Source organism: Triturus cristatus, chromosome 11 (assembly GCF_964204655.1).
Source record: "Triturus cristatus chromosome 11, aTriCri1.1, whole genome shotgun sequence".
Classification (NCBI taxonomy): domain Eukaryota; kingdom Metazoa; phylum Chordata; class Amphibia; order Caudata; family Salamandridae; genus Triturus; species Triturus cristatus.
Window position 1 is genome coordinate 658,616,354 of NC_140594.1, and position 19,805 is coordinate 658,636,158.

Below are 19,805 nucleotides of genomic sequence, written 5' to 3' on the forward strand. Positions count from 1 at the left end.
TACGGCGTCTTTCTTCTTGTGTCAAAGGGCCTCTTATAATACCAATCTGCATGGGTTCTCCTTCGTCTACTATGGGAGGGGTTTCTGTTCTCCTCTCTCTAATGGATACTAGCCGGACGTCTGGCTTCCCCTTTTCCCTCTTGCGTTCCTGTTTGCGGTGATCCATTTTGACTACTACATCAATAAGGTCTTTACAGGCTGTGGGGGGGGATCAACTACTTGGGCTAAGGCATCTTTAATATCTTCTCGAAGGCCTCTATAAAATAGGGCGCTGCGCTTCTCTTCTGGCCACCCTGCCTCTACTACCAACCGTTGAAAAGTAGTAATATAAGCAGTAAGATCAGTAGTCCCTTGTTTAAGAGAGAGCAGTTCTGTATCTGCAGAATGGGTATAGGTGTGTTTGTCGAACAACTTTTTGAATTCTCCTTTGAAGGCCTCATAGTCCTGTAATAAAGGGTTGTTTCTTTCTATCAGTGGAATCGCCCAGTTAGCTGCGGACCCCCCTAAATAAGAAATCACAAAAGCTACCTTAGCTTGGTCAGTAGGAAAACAATGAGCTTTACAGGTGAAATGCAGCTGACATTGGCTAATGAACGCCGCACACTTGGTTGATTCACCCGAGAATCTTCCGGGTGGAGCAAGAGGTATGACTGGCGGCATTGTAACATGTATTACCTGGGTGGGATCCCTTGAACCTCCTTCCCCATGTCTCTCTCTCTGTATGGCATTGACCCTTGTTGCCAATGCCTGGGTTTCTACCTGTAAATTTCCAATCATATGGGCTAAATCCGCCACGGTCACCCGTTGTAAATCCATGACGCTCGGGCAGAATGCACAACGAGGGCTTCGCGTTCTGTAAGAACCTTACCAGGAGAGGATTCTGCAGGAGAGCCACAGAGGTTCAGGAAACTGTTGGGGAGATCCCAAACTTCCACCACCACCTAGTGCCACTATCGAACTCTAGAGCACACAGGTAATAGGGGAAAGAGGGGAAACAAAACAAGGAACAAGAGAGGGGTAACAATCCCTGGAGCAGCAATCTTCTCTTCAACAGCGTGTGAGGGGGCCTTGGGTATCTGGAAAAGTACAAAGACAGGATGAGTAGGTGAACCCCCAGCCCCACTAGACCTAAACACGTGTAATGTACTATGTGTGAATACCTAGCTTCAGAACTGTGACTATTCGAAAGAAAGGGGGTGTAGAATCTCAGAAGACGTAAACAGGTAACCCACAGTCTGGAAGGTCACAGCTACGTGGGGGCAAATCCCATCTTCGGTAAGAACGGCGATTCTAATGTTTCTTAAACAGCACGCAGAGAACAACACAAAAATGACAGGGGAATTCCCATGCCACCAGAGCTCTGGAATAACAGCTGAACAAAAGTTTATCTGCTACGGCCAAAAAAGAAAGGGCACAAGAAATGTAATTCAGAGTGGCTAAGCTCTGAGGGGAGTCGGATTCCGAAGTCCACGTCAAAATCAGGATGTCAGACGAACAGCCTGCGGGGCAACACTAGAATGCGAAGCCTCGAGGATACCGGAAGCCAGGCTTTTCTACTTGCCTGACTTCTTCGCGTATGCGCGCTAGAGAGCCGCCATTTTGGAATTCTTCTCGGTATGCTGGAGTCTGTTGTTTGCAATCATGACACATTCTGCTCATGAGTCAAAATGTTCAGTCCCTCTAAATTCATATTCGTCTCCCTTGTTCTCTTCTTTTGGAGCTGGGCTTTCTTTTAAACAAAGAAAAATAAATTCTCATTCCCACTCAACAAATAGAATTTCTAGGCTTTCTGATAAATTCCTCAATCGCTACTTTACATCTTCCTCAAACAAAGGTAAAAGCAATTAAAGCGGAGATTTTTCTAATTCTTCGCAGCTCCCATATCTCTCGCAGATCTCTGGCAAGAATAGTGGGCCTTCTATCCGAGCAATTTTTCAGGGCCCTCTCCATTACCGAGCCCTTCAATGCCTAAAACTTTGCTACCTCTGCAAAGGTCTGGCCTATTCAGATTCAGTCACTATCGACCCAGAGGCTCGCTTAGAACTTCAATGGTGGCTAGACCATTTAGAAGCCTGGAACGGCAGGACTATCTTTGAATCAGCACCAGATCTTCTTTTGAATCAGATTCTAGCCAGACAGGATGGGGAGCCCACTGTGGTCCAATATCGACTAAAGGTACAAGGTCTGTCGAGGAGTCCTAATTACACATCAAATGTTTAGAGATGCTTGCAGGCTCCTTTACAATCAAAACCCTGGCACAAGACAGAATACAATGTTCCATTGTTCTTCACATGGACAATGAGTCTGCGGTTCAATATATAAATCATTTGGGCGAGACAAAATCCAAATGTCTCGGAGAACTTGCGAAAAGCTTTTGGGAATTCTATCTTCTCAATCAATCAATCAAATAATTTTATTTGACCTAAATGAGGTCATAAAAAAAACACAGAATAAATACAGTACACTTTAAATAGAACATTATAAAATTCTCTAACAAAAAAATCACACTTAATAAGACATTTCATCTATCATTTGATTGATAATGTCTTCTCAATAAGATCTCTGTTCGAGCAGAATATCTTCCAGGCAACCTTAATTCCATTGCAGATTAGCACTCTTGTCATCTATGAGACTTCAGCGATTGGAAGCTTCACCCTTCTGTTTTCCAGATTCTCTCAAAAACGGGCTCCTTTTCACATCGATCTTTTTCACTTCATGCCTCAATACACACCTACCACATTTCTTCAGTGGGGGCCGGATCCTCTAGCCTTAGCTACAGATGCTTTCTTACAGGACTGGTCTCAGTCAACTATGCTTACCCTCCTTCTCTAAAGATAAACAGAGTGTTGTCTCAGGTCAGATGTCAACAAGCTTCTCTGGTACTGGTTCTCCCACTCTGGCAATCAAAATTGTGATTTCCTCCCCTTCTAGAACTCCCGATCGATTTCCCAGTCCTTCTTTCATCCTTCCCAGATCTTCTTCAGGATCCTTTCGGCCATCCTCACAATTTGATCCTAGACAACTCTCTCATTCTTTCGGCTTGGAGAATAGCGGGTCAGCCCAATCTCCCCATTTCATTTCACCAGAGGCTTCAGAATTCATTAGCAAAGCCTGGGCTCCAGGAACAACTAAAGCTTACAGATCCAGATGGGCTTTATGGTCAAGCTGGTGTTTTGGAAAACATCTCGATCCCTTTTCAACCAATGTAGTCTATATCATTAATTTTATGGCAGCTAAAGCTAGTGGAGGTAAGTCTTAGAGGACCATAAACCTGTACAGATCAGCAATTTCATTGAACCATCCCTATATCAACTGCAAGTCAGTCAGAGAACATCTGCTCATCTGTCGTCATTTAAAGGGAGTAAAATTTTCTAAACCTCCTTGTCAAAAATATACCAAATTGTGGGATGTCATTGTGGATTTGAACCGGTTTCTTTCATGGCCTGATAATGCTGTTCTTTCCCTCAAAACTGCTTTCTGCTAAACAATGTTATTGTGTTTAATTTCGATTTAACGTTTATCATATGTCAAGGCTTTAGATGTTTCTTCTAGTCAGTATTCCACCACTGGGTTGTGTTTACAATTAACAAACATACACAATCCAATTTAAAGTCAGTGTTTTACCCTTATTTCCCAAATCAACCTAAACTGTGTCAAAAAAATGTCTCAAGGTATATGAACAACAGACTTTTGATCTTAAAACGTCCTCTCAGTAGCAGCTTCTCATTTCCTTTCGTAAGCCCCATAATCCTGTTTCTTCTGCCACCCTGACTCGTTGGGTCAGATGGGTTATGCCCTTAGCAGGAGTTCATTTTCCTGTTTTTGAGGCTCATTCCACTAGGGGTGCTAACGCTTTTAAAGCCTTTTGGGCAAGTTCCAGATTAGTGGACATTCTGAGATCAGCTTACTTGTCCAATGATAAAATATTTAGAATCTTTTATTTCAAACCTTTTCTCACTGAAACTTCTGCTGTAGTTGACATGCTTTAAACAAGCATAATAGAAGCCTCCATTCTAGACATAAAATGTAGATTTTCCTAGTAATTTATGAAGGAAAGTCTTCATTTTATTTAAAGACATGGATGCGAGTATTATCCCACCTCAACACTTGGTAACCTATGTTTTTTAACCTCACTGACCGCGGCTCCAGCATTACAACCTACCTCCTCTTAAGGACATCATAGTTCAGACGGAACTCTCTCCTGCTCCTTCCTCTTTGACGCTTCCACATGGATGTCTACCGGTCTCCTTGGAGCTTTCACAAATTTTCAGTCTTAAGACCTATTACCAAGGGCTGCTTACGTTTGTTATGGCTTTCTCGATTGTTGTCTCCATTTTTCCTTTATTTTCTGGTCCTATCTAACTTCTCTAACAAGAAGAGAGGGCTGTTCCAGGCCTCGAAAAATCATAAACATTTTACTAGACCTGCAGGTCTAGTGACTTAAATAATCTACTCAACCAATTTGTAATGCTCTTGACCCCTAAACAGGTTTCAAATGATGTGATTGTGGTCAAATATTTTTAATTCTTTGAGCCGCCATTTTCTTCATTATCACATATGAGAGCACCTTCAGATGCGTTAGTTCAGCATGTCTGGTGTACAAAAAACTCTTTTGTTTGATTTAATAGACAAAACTTTTTTTACATATATAACACAAATCTAGCAACAGGCTGCACATGACCCCTGACTTTCCTCTTAGTTCATTAACAGCATTGTCATCAGGGCAAGGGCAGGAATGTTTCTCAAATCATGTTTACAAACTATCACTTTTAATAAGTTCATAATGAAAGCATGAAGTGGTAGCACACTGTCATTTGTAATCAGCAGATTTTACATAGAAATGGCCACAAACCTTCCCATTGATATGCAGTTTTACTGGTAAAACTATATAGTGTACAAACAATAATGTTTGGAAATAGGGTTTCTGCTAATATGTCATTTGTATATCACCAAGTAAACTGTTCTGGTTTTATTTGCTCCTTTTGAACTCTTTGTGTGCATGACACTTCTTAATTACAAAAAAAATTTGCTTTCGCAATTCCTAATATATTTTGAAATATTGATAATATTAATTAACAGGTTATTTATTTAAGTGTAGGAGAGAAAATAAACTCCACTTTCCAAGCAGCAGTTAATAAAAAGACAAACTGCCATTTGACCTCTTTCCTTGAACAGACAGCAAATGTGATAAAAACAAGATTTAATGGCATCTTTATTGCTCATTCACTTTCTGAATGAACAGAACACCTGTTCCTTTCTAGCCTAAAGTCACTCGCCAGATGGGACTAGTATGTGGTAAAAATTGCTTCCACCTGATAAACTTTTACTCGCAATTGCGAGTGGGCGAGTAGATTTTACGAGGCCTGTGTTCGCAGTCAAGCAGGACATTATACATTCTGATGTTATACTATTGGTGGTCACGCACATTACGTTTCTTATTCTTTTGGCTAGCATGTTGCTAAGCCTCTTGGGATTTGTAGTTTTAACTTTCTTGACTGCTGCTATTCAAATTAAAGCAAGTTAAGATAGCATAATACTTGCCTCCATGTCTTTAATAAAATTAAGACTTTTCCTTCATAAATTACTAGGAAAATCATATTTGTATACACGCTAGCCTGCACAGTCTCAATGGCTGAGTCTGTGGGAGTTCTTCTGTTCTAGCGCGGGGACACGCTTTGAGCGTAACCAAGCGCTCTATAAAATTCCCTTATTATTATTATTATTATTAAATCTACATTAAAAACAACTTTTCACAGTCCAAGTCTGGATGTGCTTGATAGATTTAAACGGCACTCATGTTTGTAGGCTTCCTGTTGACATGAAAATCCATATCCTCGTTAACTAGTGTAGCAGTTAAGAATGTCGCTAGCAGTGATTAATTTGATAAACATGTATTTAAAAAGTTTGTGGCCTCTGTGGGATCAATAACCTTTTTAATAGTAAACAGATAAGCTTATATGTTCACATCCCAAAATAGCTATATTGGAAATATTACTTAAACTAAAACATTGCCTTGTGATTTAAATATTTGCATACACCACCCTAGTCTGTTTTTCAACTGAACTAATTTCTACTAAATCCATTTTGTATTGGCACTGCTTTCCTTATTGTGAATCTGTTTCTTTACATAAAAAGATCATTTATAGGAAAATGACACAATCTATTAAGTTACTATAAGACCAGCTTTATTTTGATTTTGATAAATTCCAAAGGAAGAATGAGTTTCAGAACAAGACCAGTCTGGACTGTCCACTCCTGTTTCTTAAAGAATCAAAATGGATTCTTCTGCTTTGTAAGGAAACAGAACTCCGTACATAATCATTGAACTAACCATAAACCATGAACACTGAATGTTCTATTGTAAAGGTGCTCATAATCCTCCATTTAAATGTCCCAAGGAAGAGACCAGTCTTTAAATGTGGCGTCCTGCTCGTCCATATACCGTAACCAAAATCATAAGAGAACATGAGAGTGTCACAAGGAGAGTCAATGCACAAATCACTGAGCTGTGCTGCTGGAGGCCAACTGGAACTTGTAGGGTCAGCTCTTCTGTCACCTGGAGGGGGAAGACAGCAAGCTGTTATGCCTTGTGTTGCCCTTCTTCACGCACATTCAACAAATAATTATGTTTCAAGGTTGATTTACTAACAGAGGCAGACCACCAAAGGTCCAGACAGCGGGCCAGTTCCTCTTCAAATGAACCTCATATATTCCAAATACCAATTATACATTCCACATGACACCAGTGATTTCCATATTCACCCACCTGGAATGCAGATAACCACAATACAGCTTCCTTCTTTTTGAACAAAAAAGCTCAAACTCTGATAAAATATCAGCAATAATATTTGTAACCAACAAAAACGCATTATGAAGAAATCTGGAAAATATTGAGAGGTTTTCGAGGGAGAAGTATAAAGAATACGGCATAGAAAGCATACCACAATAAACAATATAGCACCAGTACCCTACCCAAACACACACACACATATATCTATTGAATATATATATATATAAATGCAAAATAGGGAATATATTTTTAGTATCTAAACCCTTTTTTACTTCACATAATCCTGCATCTAGACAGAACATTTCCTATCCCGCTTGCAGTTCCAAAGCACGCCCTTTTGTTGTAAGGTTCAACAGGGCCAGCGCACAAGTCTCCATTCTAATTACATGTTTAAACTTGACATCTTTTTCAAAACAGTGACTTTTTACATGCCGTGCACTTACACGATAACATACTTAAAAATTATTCTGCTTGCAGCACGTTTTAGTACCATTTTATCATGTTGTTCTCACACTCTGTCCAAGGCTAAGGAATACTGAATGCATAGCCCTTGTATTTGGTTTTCCGGTTGCGGACTACTCTGATTCTCAAGACAAACAATCAAATCAGCACTGAATTCTCTGATCCAAATTGAGCAGAGAAGCACTTCTGTGGATTATCCTGGAACTCTGTGTCTTTGGCTGAGATGCAGCCCTGCTAACTCTAACCTTTATTCTGCAAAAGACGGTAGCCTGCTCTGATTTGCTTCCTCATACATCCTAACAGGTATGGGGGTTGGGTTGTCCCAAGAGATCTGGCAGAGGGTACTCCCACTATGCCCGCAATAGTGTAGGAATCAAGAACAAGGGAAATCAGTAACAGGAAGTGAGAAAATATTATTGAAAACTAGTCTATAAAATGGTTTGTTCGGCCTCAGATTGAGAAGTTTGACAAGAGAGGCAATTTAAAATTGCTGAACACAAAGTCATTCAATTACGCCAATTATTGGCCCTCTGCTGACTAATGGACACACCTCTTCAGAGGGCACTTAAGGAGGTATAGGGAATACTTACCGTTTTGTTACCAAAATATTTATCGCCTCCTTCTCTTGTCCCTTCTGAAAACTCACTATTCTATTGTGATTGAGGGGGCCTACAATCTTGACTGCCAGACACTGAGTGCAGTCAGAGTAATATGATTCGGTGCCTCCACTCTCAATATTCCAATAAATGTGCTAATTGCTTTTATTTGTTGCTCCCAGAACACCAGAATGCAGTGCTTGCCAACTAGAGGTGGCTTTGGGGATGGGAAGCGATGAGGGGGAAAAAAACACATCCCAGAACAGGGATGCCCATTGTGGTCTGTTATGGGGGTGTGTTCCTTTTCATTTTCCTTTCCTTTTTTGTTCCCTCTCTTCTTGTTCAACGCAAGAGATTTATCCTTGAACACAACCTGGGTTTTGAGGGTCAGGCTGTGTTAGAACATTTACCTTTACCTGTAGTAGCAGAGAGTAATGAACCGTTAAATGATTTTGATCAAGCAATACAAATGTTAGAAAAACAATTCGATGTTGAGAAGAGTTTGGTAGTAGCTAGGCACAAGTTTTTTACGAGGGAACAACAAGCTTCTGAAAGCATTGTGTCGTATGTTGCTTCGTTACGTATTTTGGCTTCTGAATGTGAGTTTTAAAATTTTACGTCAACTCATCAGGGACCAAATTGTTGTACGATGTAGAGATAAAAAAGTTCAACAGAAGTTATTAACTTTAAAAAATCCATCTCTTGAAGAAATGGTCTCCATAGTCAAGAGCATTGAGTTATCCCAGATGTCTTCCAACGAGCTTAGATCAGACAAATCTATGGTTGGTGTTGTAAATGAAGGGAAAAATGGGGCGGAGAAGAATAGTGGGTCTGAGAAAAACAGTAATGAGATTAAAGGGAAATTGCCTGCAGTTAGACATGATAAGAAACAATTCTATTTTCAAAAGAAAAATGTGTGTTCCAAATGTGGTTTTCCTTCACATTTCCCTAACTCACGTATTTGTCCTGCTAGGAATGCTTCTTGTAGAAATTGTGGTAAGCAAGGTCATTTTGCTAAAGTGTGTACTTCTAGGAGGAATATTAATGTTGTGTGGGAGAATGACAAAGTGGAGAGTGACACGGAAGTTGTAAGTTCCATGAGTGATTTAATGTTAGTGGTTAAAGATGATTGTGTGGAGTGTGCAGATCCCATTGTTGACATTATAGTTGATGGAAAAACTTTGAAATTGCTTGCTGATTCAGGAGCACGTATGACGATGATCACTGAAGAGTTGTTTGGATCTGTGTGGGGTGATAAGCATCTTGAACCTCCTGATAGAAGCCCCTTATCTTATGAAGGAAGGAAGATTCAACTAAAGTTTTTTTTTGAAAGTACATTAGTTTTCAAAGAGAGATCTATAACTGGGAAGATCTATGTGGCTATAAAAGGGTTAAACATCCTAGGATGGTATCACCAAGGTTTATTCGGGATGACCCTTAGACCTGGCACAAAGGAACTAGTGACCATTGTCAATGAATTTACATGCGATGATGACCCTTCTAATTGGGGAAGAAAATTTCCCAATGTTTTTTGTGACACACTAGGTTTAATCAATGGTTTTGAACATCTTATCAAAGTAAAAGATGGAGCTATTCCAATTAAACATAAAATGCGAAATGTACCCTTGAGTGTTAGGGATGATTTAACGAAAGAGTTGGAGAAGATGTGTGAATCAGGTGTGATTGAGCCCATCAAATCCTCTCTCTGGTTAAGTCCCTTGGTGGTCGCACGGAAAAAGAATGGGAATCTCAGAGTCTGCATTGATCTGCGCTGTCTTAATAAGAATATATGGGTGGACTCACACCCGCTACCCCGCATTGATGATATAGTCGCTAAGTTTCAAGGATTCAAATGGTTTTCGAAGACAGACTTATCTTCGGCATATCATCCAGTTGAACTGGACGTATCGTCTAAACACTTGACTGCTTTTGTTTCTCCATCTGGGACTTTCCAATTCAAAAGGATGCGGTTTGGGCTAGCCTCGGCGGCTTCCGTGTTCCAGCGTGTCATGGAAAAACTCCTGATGGGAGTTCATACCACTGTTGTCTTTCAAGATGACATCCTAGTGGCAAGAGTTTGCAGATCTTCGCATGCCAAAAGCTTGAATGAAGTCTTAAATAGACTACAAGAGAAGGGTATTGTGGGTAATTTGAGCAAATGTGTTTTTGGTGTGGAGTCCATTGATTATCTAGGACACCGCATATCTGGTAAGGGGATTCTTCTTAGAGTAGGTCTGATTGAGGCTATTGTCAAGGTTCCTTCTCCCAAGACTAAAGAGCAAGTTTCATCTTTCTTAGGAATGTGTGAGTTTTATTCAAAGTTCATTTCCAATTTTTTCAGCCACAACTGCTCATTTACGTGAACTTTTGAAGAGAGGAACTGTTTTTCTCTGGGATCAAAGGTGTCAAACTGATTTTGATAATATTAAGAGTGAACTTGGTTCCTGCAAAATTTTGACTTCCTTTGATCCTTCTTTAGAATCTATTGTATCTGTGGACGCAAGTCTTGATGGCCTTGGTGACATGTTGACTCAAATGGAAGGTGGTGCTGAACATACTGTTGGTTTCATCTCTCGATCATTACGTCCCAGCGAAAAAAACTTAATCTGTCATAGAGAGAGAACTTCTGGCTTGTTGTTGGGCAATTGAGAGGTTTAAAAGTTTTCTCTGGGGTAGGTCTTTTAAGCTATTGACTGATCACAAACCTCTTATTCCTATTCTCAATGGTGTTGTAGGGAAAGATCACACTCCCAGGATCGCTAGATTGGGTTCCAAACTTCTTCAATACAATTTTGTGGTTTAACATATTCTTGGAGGAAAAAACATTAGACCTGACCTACTTTCTAGACTGCCTTTGCCGGCTGTGCAGAGTGAATGTACTGAAGATGAAGATGAGGAATGTTTAATTGCGAGTATTGACATTTGTAAAGAGGGGTGTTTCAAGGAGGGAGAGTGGTTTGATGCAATGCATTCTGATTCTGTTCTCAAGGAAGTTAGAATATGTATCATTAAAGGTTGGCCAAAGGAAAAATATCTGGATAGAGAACTGCAACCTTTTTCTAAAGTGGCTGATGAATTGTCTCTAGAAGGTGGTGAGATGATTTTACGTGGTGATAGATTTGTACCTCCTGCAAGTTTGAGAGATCGTATAATTATGGCCGGACATGAAGGTCATCTGCGGCAAACATGTACCAAACGTAGAATTCGTTCAATTTATTGGTGGCCTTCAATGGATCGCCATATAGAGGATATGGTTGAGAGTTGTTTTACTTGTTGTTCCAGTGACAAAGTAATCAAGACTGTCATTCCTCCCAAAGTGAAAGTTGACTTACCTGCTGGGCCTTGGATGAAACTGGCATTGGATTTTATTGGACCGTTTAATGCTCTGCCCAATAAATACAAATTTGCCTTGGTCATTGCCGATTATTACAGCAAATGGTGGGAGGTTTGTTTTATGACTGATCCTAATACGAATGAAGTCATTAAGTTTTTAGAGAGTCTTTTTGCAAGAGAAGGTTTTCCCAAGGAATTAGTGTCAGACAATGGAGTACAGTTTGTCTCCAAAGAAATATCCAGTTTTTTAAATCAATCTGGTATTATCCATCGGCGAGTTGCTCTTTACCACCCACAAGGGAATGGTTTCATTGAGCGCATGAATCGCATATTGGTGGAATGTGTGCAATGGGCGTTCTCTGGAAATATTGATATTAGAGGAGCTGTACAGAATATGCTGTGGGCTCATCGGACCACACCGGGCACTGAGTTTGGGAAAAGTCCTTTTGAGCTATTGAGAGGGAGATTTGCTACGTTCTGCATGTGTCCAGCTTGGATGAGGCAGTGGGGACTATTGTCCAGGTCGTTTTTGTCATCTTCTGAGGAGAGAGTTGAGGGAGAGACGCATTCTCCTGTACACAATAAAGCTAATGAAAACACTTCATACCATTCAGGACAGAGTTCTCACAAAGAAGGGTGGACCCACAAAATCAATGTGGGAGATTGGGTTAAGATAAAGAATCCTCATAATGTACCCAAAGGTCTCTTGAAATTTAGTCAACTGATGTGTGTTGATTCAGTTTCACGTTATGCTGTGAGAGTCAATAGGAAGAATTGGTGGAATGTATCCAGGATTTATAGAATGCCTGATAAAGTTGTACATCAAATGGGTTTGAAAATTAATACTGCTTTTTCTTCTAATAAATCATCTCTTGATGGTGTGGAGATTGACTTGAGCGGAAAACTAGCGATGGTATATCTCCAGATACGTCTACTTCTTTGGTGAGGAAGAGTAGTCGCAGGAGATTTGTTCCCAAATGTATGGATTTATGAAGTTTACTAGTTGTTCTAAGCTAAATTAAGTTTTGTTATCAGTACTTATCTGTTCTTTTCTTTTTATTTATTTTCCTTTTTAGGTCTCACCTGGCTATCGCGTAAGCGATCGCTCAGCGAGACTTATGTAGGGGCTTCAGAAAATGCTCCCAAAGGCTTCCCAGGCAGATCGGGTGGCGGTTACGCGCACAACCACGCGCATTCCATTTGCCACCAGCTACTTCCTGCGCGTGCGCCGCCTCCCGCATTCAGAGAGATTTAGTAAGGGGCACAAGACCTTAGGAATGCGGTTTTTGGCCAGTGCATGTGAGGCATTCAAGCACGAAGCTGGCATCGGGCATCTGGCATCGGACTTGAAAGCAGCAGACTGCTTTCGCCAGCGCGCGCTTGGCCTCACTTCCTGCATCCCCTCTTACAACAATTAACTTTCGTTATAACTCACACCCCATATGCTCGTTGCCACCCACCCTTCCTTTGATGTCCGCTTTTCTTGTTGTTTACAAACCACGCCACACACTGCTGCACGCCGCACACTGCACACTGCCGCACGCCGCACACTACCGCACGCCGCACACTGCTGCATTATACTGCTGAACGCCGCACACTGCTGCATGCCGCACACCTCACACTGCTACACGAAACACTGCTGCACGCCTCACACTGCTGCATGCCTCACACTGCTGCACGCAACACACTGCTGCACGCCGCACACTGCTGCACGCCGCACACTGCTGCACACCTTACTCTGCTGCACACCTCACACTGCTGCACGCTGCACACTGCTGCACGCAGCACACTGCTGCACGCCGCACACTGCTGCATGCCGCACACTGCTGCACGCCACACACTGCTGCACACCACACACTGCTGCACGCTGCTGCACGCCACACTGCTGCACGCAGCACACTGCTGCACGCCGCACACTGCTACACGAAACACTGCTGCACGCCGCACACTGCTGCACGCCACACACTGCTGCACGCCACACACTGCTGCACGCCTCACACTGCTGCACGCCACACACTGCTGCACGCCACACACTGCTGCACGCCTCACACTGCTGCACGCCTCACACTGCTGCACGCCGCACACTGCTACACGCCGCACACTGCTACACGCCACACACTGCTACACGCCACACACTGCTGCATGCCACTGCACGCCACACACTGCTGCACGCCACACACTGCTGAATGCCACACAATGCTACACGAAACACTGCTGCACGCCTCACACTGCTGCACACCACACTGCTGCACGCCACACACTGCTGCACGCCACACACTGCTGCATGCCTCACACTGCTGCACGCCTCACACTGCTGCACGCCGCACACTGCTGCATGCCTCACACTGCTGCATGCCGCACACTGCTGCACGCCGCACACTGCTGCACGCCGCACACTGCTACACGCCACACACTGCTACACGCCACACTGCTGCACGCCACACACTGCTGCATTACTCACTGCTGCATGCTGCATGACACTGCTGCACGCAGCTGCACGCCACACAGTGCTGCATGCCTCACACTGCTACACAAAACACTGCTGCATGCCACACACTGCTGCATGCCACACACTGCTGCATGCCACACACTGCTGCACGCCACACACTGCTGCACGCCACACACTGCTGCATGCCGCTGCACGCCACACACTGCTGCACGCCACACACTGCTGAATGCCACACAATGCTACACGAAACACTGCTGCACGCCTCACACTGCTGCACACCACACTGCTGCACGCCACACACTGCTGCACGCCTCACACTGCTGCACGCCTCACACTGCTGCACGCCTCACACTGCTGCACGCCTCACACTGCTGCATGCTGCACACTGCTGCACGCCGCACACTGCTGCACGCCGCACACTGCTACACGCCACACACTGCTGCACGCCACACACTGCTGCACGCCACACACTGCTGCACGCCACACACTGCTGCACGCCACACACTGCTGCACGCCACACACTGCTGCATTACTCACTGCTGCATGCTGCATGACACTGCGGCACGCAGCTGCACGCCACACAGTGCTGCATGCCTCTCACTGCTACACGAAACACTGCTGCATGCCACACACTGCTGCATGCCACACACTGCTGCACGCCAAACACTGCTGCACGCCACACACTGCTGCACGCCACACACTGCTGCACGCCACACACTGCTGCACGCCTCACACTGCTGCACGCCTCACACTGCCGCACGCCGCACACTGCTGCACGCCACACACTGCTGCACGCCACACACTGCTGCATGCCACACACTGCTGCACACCACACACTGCTACACGAAACACTTTTGCACGCCACACACTTTTGCACGCCACACACTCCTGCATGCCACACACTGCTGCACGCCACACATTGCTGCACGCCACACACTGCTGCACGCCGCACAATGCTACATGAAACACTGCTGCACGCCTCACACTGCTGCACGCCACACACTGCTGCACGCCACACACTGCTGCACGCCACACACTGCTGCACGCCTCACACTGCTGCACGCCTCACACTGCTGCACGCCTCACACTGCTGCACGCCTCACACTGCTGCACACCGCACACTGCTGCACACCGCACACTGCTGCACACCGCACACTGCTACACGAAACACTGCTGCATGCCACACACTGCTGCATGCCACACACTGCTGTATGCCACACACTGCTGCACGCCGCACAATGCTACACGAAACACTGCTGCACGCCACACACTGCTGCACACCGCACACTGCTGCACACCGCACACTGCTGCACACCGCACACTGCTACACGAAACACTGCTGCATGCCACACACTGCTGCATGCCACACACTGCTGTATGCCACACACTGCTGCACGCCGCACACTGCTACACAAAACACTACTGCACGCCACACACTGCTGCACGCCGCACACTGCTGCACGCCGCACACTGCTGCACGCCTCACACTGCTACACGAAACACTGCTGCACGCCGCACACTGCTGCACGCCGCACACTGCTGCACGCCACACACTGCTGCACGCCACACTGCTGCACGCAGCACACTGCTGCACACTGCTGCACGCCGCACACTGCTGCACGCCGCACACTGCTGCAGGCCGCTACACGAAACACTGCTGCATGCCACACACTGCTGCACGCCGCATAATGCTACACGAAACACTGCTGCACGCCTCACACTGCTGCACGCCACACACTGCTGCACGCCACACACTGCTGCACGCCTCACACTGCTGCACACCGCACACTGCTGCATGCCACACACTGCTGCACGCCACACACTGCTGCACGCCACACACTGCTGCACGCCGCACACTGCTGCACGCCGCACACTGCTGCACACTGCTGCATTACTCACTGCTGCATGCTGCACGACACTGCTGCACGCCGCACACTGCTGCACGCCGCTGCATGCCACACAGTGCTGCATGCCTCACACTGCTACACGAAACACTGCTGCACGCCACACACTGCTGCACACTGCTGCACACTGCTACACGCCACACACTGCTGCACGCCACACACTGCTGCACGCCACACACTGCTGCACGCCACACACTGCTGCACGCCACACACTGCTGCATGCCGCACACTGCTGCACGCCGCACACTGCTGCACGCCGCACACTGCTGCACGCTGCTACATGCCACACACCGCTGCACACCCACACACTGCTGCACGCCACACACTGCTGCATGCCGCACACTGCTGCACGCCGCACACTGCTGCACGCCGCACACTGCTACACGAAACACTGCTGCACGCCACACACTGCTGCACGCAACACACTGCTGCACGCCACACACTGCTGCACGCCACACACTGCTGCACGCTGCACACTGCTGCACACCGCACAATGCTACACAAAACACTGCTGCACGCCGCACACTGCTGCATGCCACACACTGCTGCACACCACACACTGCTGCACGCCGCACACTGCTGCATGCCACACACTGCTGCACGCCACCCACTGCTGCACACCGCACACTGCTGCACGCCGAACACTGCTGCACGCTGCACACTGCTACACGAAACACGCTGCACGCCGCACAATGCTACACGAAACACTGCTGCATGCCGCACACTGCTGCACGCCGCACACTGCTGCACACTGCTGCATTACTCACTGCTGCATGCTGCACGACACTGCTGCATGCCGCACACTGCTGCACGCCACACAGTGCTGCATGCCTCACACTGCTACACGAAACACTGCTGCACGCCGCACACTGCTGCACGCCACACACTGCTGCACGCCGCACACTGCTGCATGCCGCACACTGCTGCACGCTGCACACTGCTGCACTCCACACACTGCTTTTATGCGAGTTTATGCTACTGACATTGTAAATGACAATGCCTTTTATTTGTTTAAAAAAGGGATTGTAATTTTACAATGCCAATAGCTCAAACTCTTATAAATGCGAGACCTATTGCATTGCAAATGCTTGTTCTGCTTATTATTGTATTTAATTTTGTTTATATTTTGCCTCTCTTTCTCCTTTGAATATTCAATCATTATGTTTCTGTGAGAAAGGGAGATATTGTAGTATTCACTGTGGTAATGTCATGACATACTGAATGTTCTGTCACCTCCTTGGTGATGGAATGTTCATGCTTGGAGTCTTGAGTGATATTTGTATTCATTCCCTGGAAGCTGTCGTTGATGAGCAGTAATAAAGACGACTTCTCTACCTACAAGCTGTATTGGTGGTCGCTTCAGTAACTTAAAACAAAATGGGAAGATGGCGCAGGGCATGTTCCGCCGAAGTCCAACAGCCGCGTTTCCCACATGCATCGTTGTACAGCCGCTAGCTGAAGGAGCGTGAGTGGCGTTTTAAAAATGACATGCATTGTAACGTTTTGCTTTTCATTTCCAATTAGTCTCATAAAGGCATCAACTCTGTTTAGAATGAGCTAACAGTGCTAGCTGTTTATTAGCACAATCAACGTGTAGAGCCTGCTGAAACACAGAGATAAAACCCTCCTTCTGCACGTGGGTGAAATGTGTGTCCAGTTTTCGGAGCACTTCTGAAGACACTATTTCCACCTGTCAACACTGCACTCGATCCTGTTGGCTCCCGCGTCAGACCGCAGAGCTATCCCCAAGCTGATAGGGTCACTCAGCAGACTATAACCACTGCACTAATCTTAAATGTTCAGGGCCCAGACAGCAGAGCTACCAACCAGGGAACATGACTCTTGTAGGCGCAGGCCTCAAGTAGCAGGGCAGCCCTGTGCTTGTTGTTAAAGCTACGTAGCGCGATCAGTAGTTTTCATCCACAGAGGCGTGGCCAGGGTGCCTTGACCAAAACACAAGCTAGGAAAATGGGCCCTTTCCAAGAAGCTCTAATTGGGGGTACGATGCCCCCCCCCCTCACAACACTGGCCCAACTGATGGAGTACTGATAGCTAACCCTTGTGCCTTTTCTGTTCACGCTGATGTTTACTGCACTTGGCCAGATCGCATTCTGCCCGTGCGAACACACACCACTCCTCCGGTTCTCTTGCACGTTTAACGAGTCCCGGCTCCAATCCAAAGCAATTGTTATACATCCTTGTACTACTCGTGTCGCTATAATACACACGCGTGTAGAGGGTAAAATAGGAGTGTGTGCTGGAACAAAACATTCAGCAGTAAAATGAGTTGGACGGGCAGGCTAATGTCAAACATGTAATTGTGGTGAACGTGCATGTGTAGATGTTAATTCGCTCGCTCGCCTTTTAATACACGCCAGCGTGTGTTGGGTAAAATTAACAAACATGTAGGGAAAATACAGGCATGTTTATTTTCAAGAAAATACATGATAACCTGCATGTGCAGGCTGATGTGTTAAATCTGTTATCCTTTTGTGAAAAGTAAAATGATCTTCGCGTCATGTATGTTCTCTCCAATTCACACGTGTATTGGAGACTAGAGAACATACGTGTGTCTGTTGGCTGATAGAGGTATGTACTTATACATCTGTGTGCCCCGTTATTTGCGCATGTCTGTTAATATGTAAGTGTGTTTACTGGGAATACAGCTGTATGTGCTAAAATAATAATATATGCCTGTGCGTGCGAGGCAATGAGGTATTAGTGCGATGGAAGTGTGGCCAGAGCTGCAGACTTGGGAGCTGGAGAACCAGGTTCAAGTCTTGGCTTTGGCTCAACATTCTGTGATTCTGGGCAAATCACTTAGCTCCCCATGCCTACCAAAAAACAAGCATTTGCAATGCAATAGATCTCGCATTTACGCAAGTTTGAGCTATTGGCATTGTAAATGACAATGCCTTTTATTTATGTTTTGGTTTTTAAAACAAATAAAAGGCATTGTCATTTACAATACCAATAGCTTAACCTTGCGTAAATACGAGACCTATTGCAAATGTTTGTTCGTTTTTTTTTTTGTGTTGCACAGCAGTGTAAGCTGCTGTGAAACATGCCTTAAACAAAAAAGCAATATGAAGTGGTCAACGCCGGCTGCGCCATAGCGCTTTGTTTTTATTTACTTTTGGCCATGTTGCAGAGCAGTCCGCAATGCTCTGCAACATCTTGAAAAAAACATTGATAATTCCAATAGGTCTCACATAGGTGAAACCTATTTGGTTTGTTACTGTTGTGCTACTGCTGAGTGTTTCTAATTACCTTTGATGCATTTAATGTATTTACTGTCTTTAATGTATTCGCTTGTGACACCGGCCTTGTGGCGTGGACCCTCCCGACCAGTAAGCAATCCTACAACCACATCTGATGCCCGGTATCACAGACTTCCGGCCACCATGGCCCAACAACCCGATGGCCGGCCGGGGCCCCAGCAACCTCCAAGACCCTACCACGCATGCCCGGCCGAGAGAGAGGGAAGCCCCCAAGCCAGACCAGGAGACGCCGTTCCTGTCACACCTCTGATCTCCTCCCCAAGGAGGGTTATGATCGGCCACCAGGCCCCCGGTGAGAGGACGCCTTGCATGCTGGGCGTCTGGAGTCACTCCCAGACCAACCTGAACAGATCGACAGGAAATCCCGACACACCGCCCCCCAGGCACCAGACCCCTCTCTGCGAGGACTCCGGAATTCAAAGAGGAGGGGGAGTATAACAAGGGGTGCTGAAGGGACGGGAGGTAGAGAAGACCTGGACCTACGAGAGCCCTGCTGACCTGGTCGCGGCTCGACCGATCCCTGAAACCCGAAGACGGCTCCCCGCACTCTGAAACCATCTGAGCCCTGCTGACGCTGTCGCGGCTCCCCGCACTCTGAAACCATCTGAGCCCTGCTGACGCTGTCGCGGCTCCCCGCACTCTGAAACCATCTGAGCCCTGCTGACGCTGTCGCGGCTCCCCGAACTCTGAACCCATATGAGCCCTGCTGACGCTGTCGCGGCTCCCCGAATTCCGAAACCATCTGAGCCCTGCTGACGCTGTCGCGGCTCCCCGAACTCCGAACCATCTGAGCCCTGCTGACGCTGTCGCGGCTCCCGAGACTCTGAAACCACCTGTGCCTGCTGAGAGACTCGCGGCGCTCCTTTCCAGGAGACTCGGCGGAGATTGCCGAGTGAACCCAAATCCCCCGGCTCGAGGATTGAGAGCTGTGCGAAGGATACTCCGCAGAGACACTGATCTAAAAGACTGTCCCGCTACCCCAATACCCTC

At 45.9% G+C, this 19,805-nt stretch overlaps 1 protein-coding gene across 2 annotated transcripts in view; it reads right to left on the minus strand.

Annotated features, from left to right (window-relative positions):
* Positions 1–4,747: 4,747 nt before the first annotated feature.
* Positions 4,748–19,805, minus strand: part of PIGX (phosphatidylinositol glycan anchor biosynthesis class X) — a 184,847-nt gene continuing 169,789 nt past the window's right edge. For both annotated transcript variants that reach the window (XM_085634214.1, XM_085634215.1), the window contains exon 7: positions 4,748–6,556. In XM_085634214.1, coding sequence (XP_085490340.1) covers positions 6,413–6,556 — 144 coding nt within the window. In that variant the 3' untranslated portion in view covers positions 4,748–6,412. The remainder of the gene's footprint in view (positions 6,557–19,805) is intronic.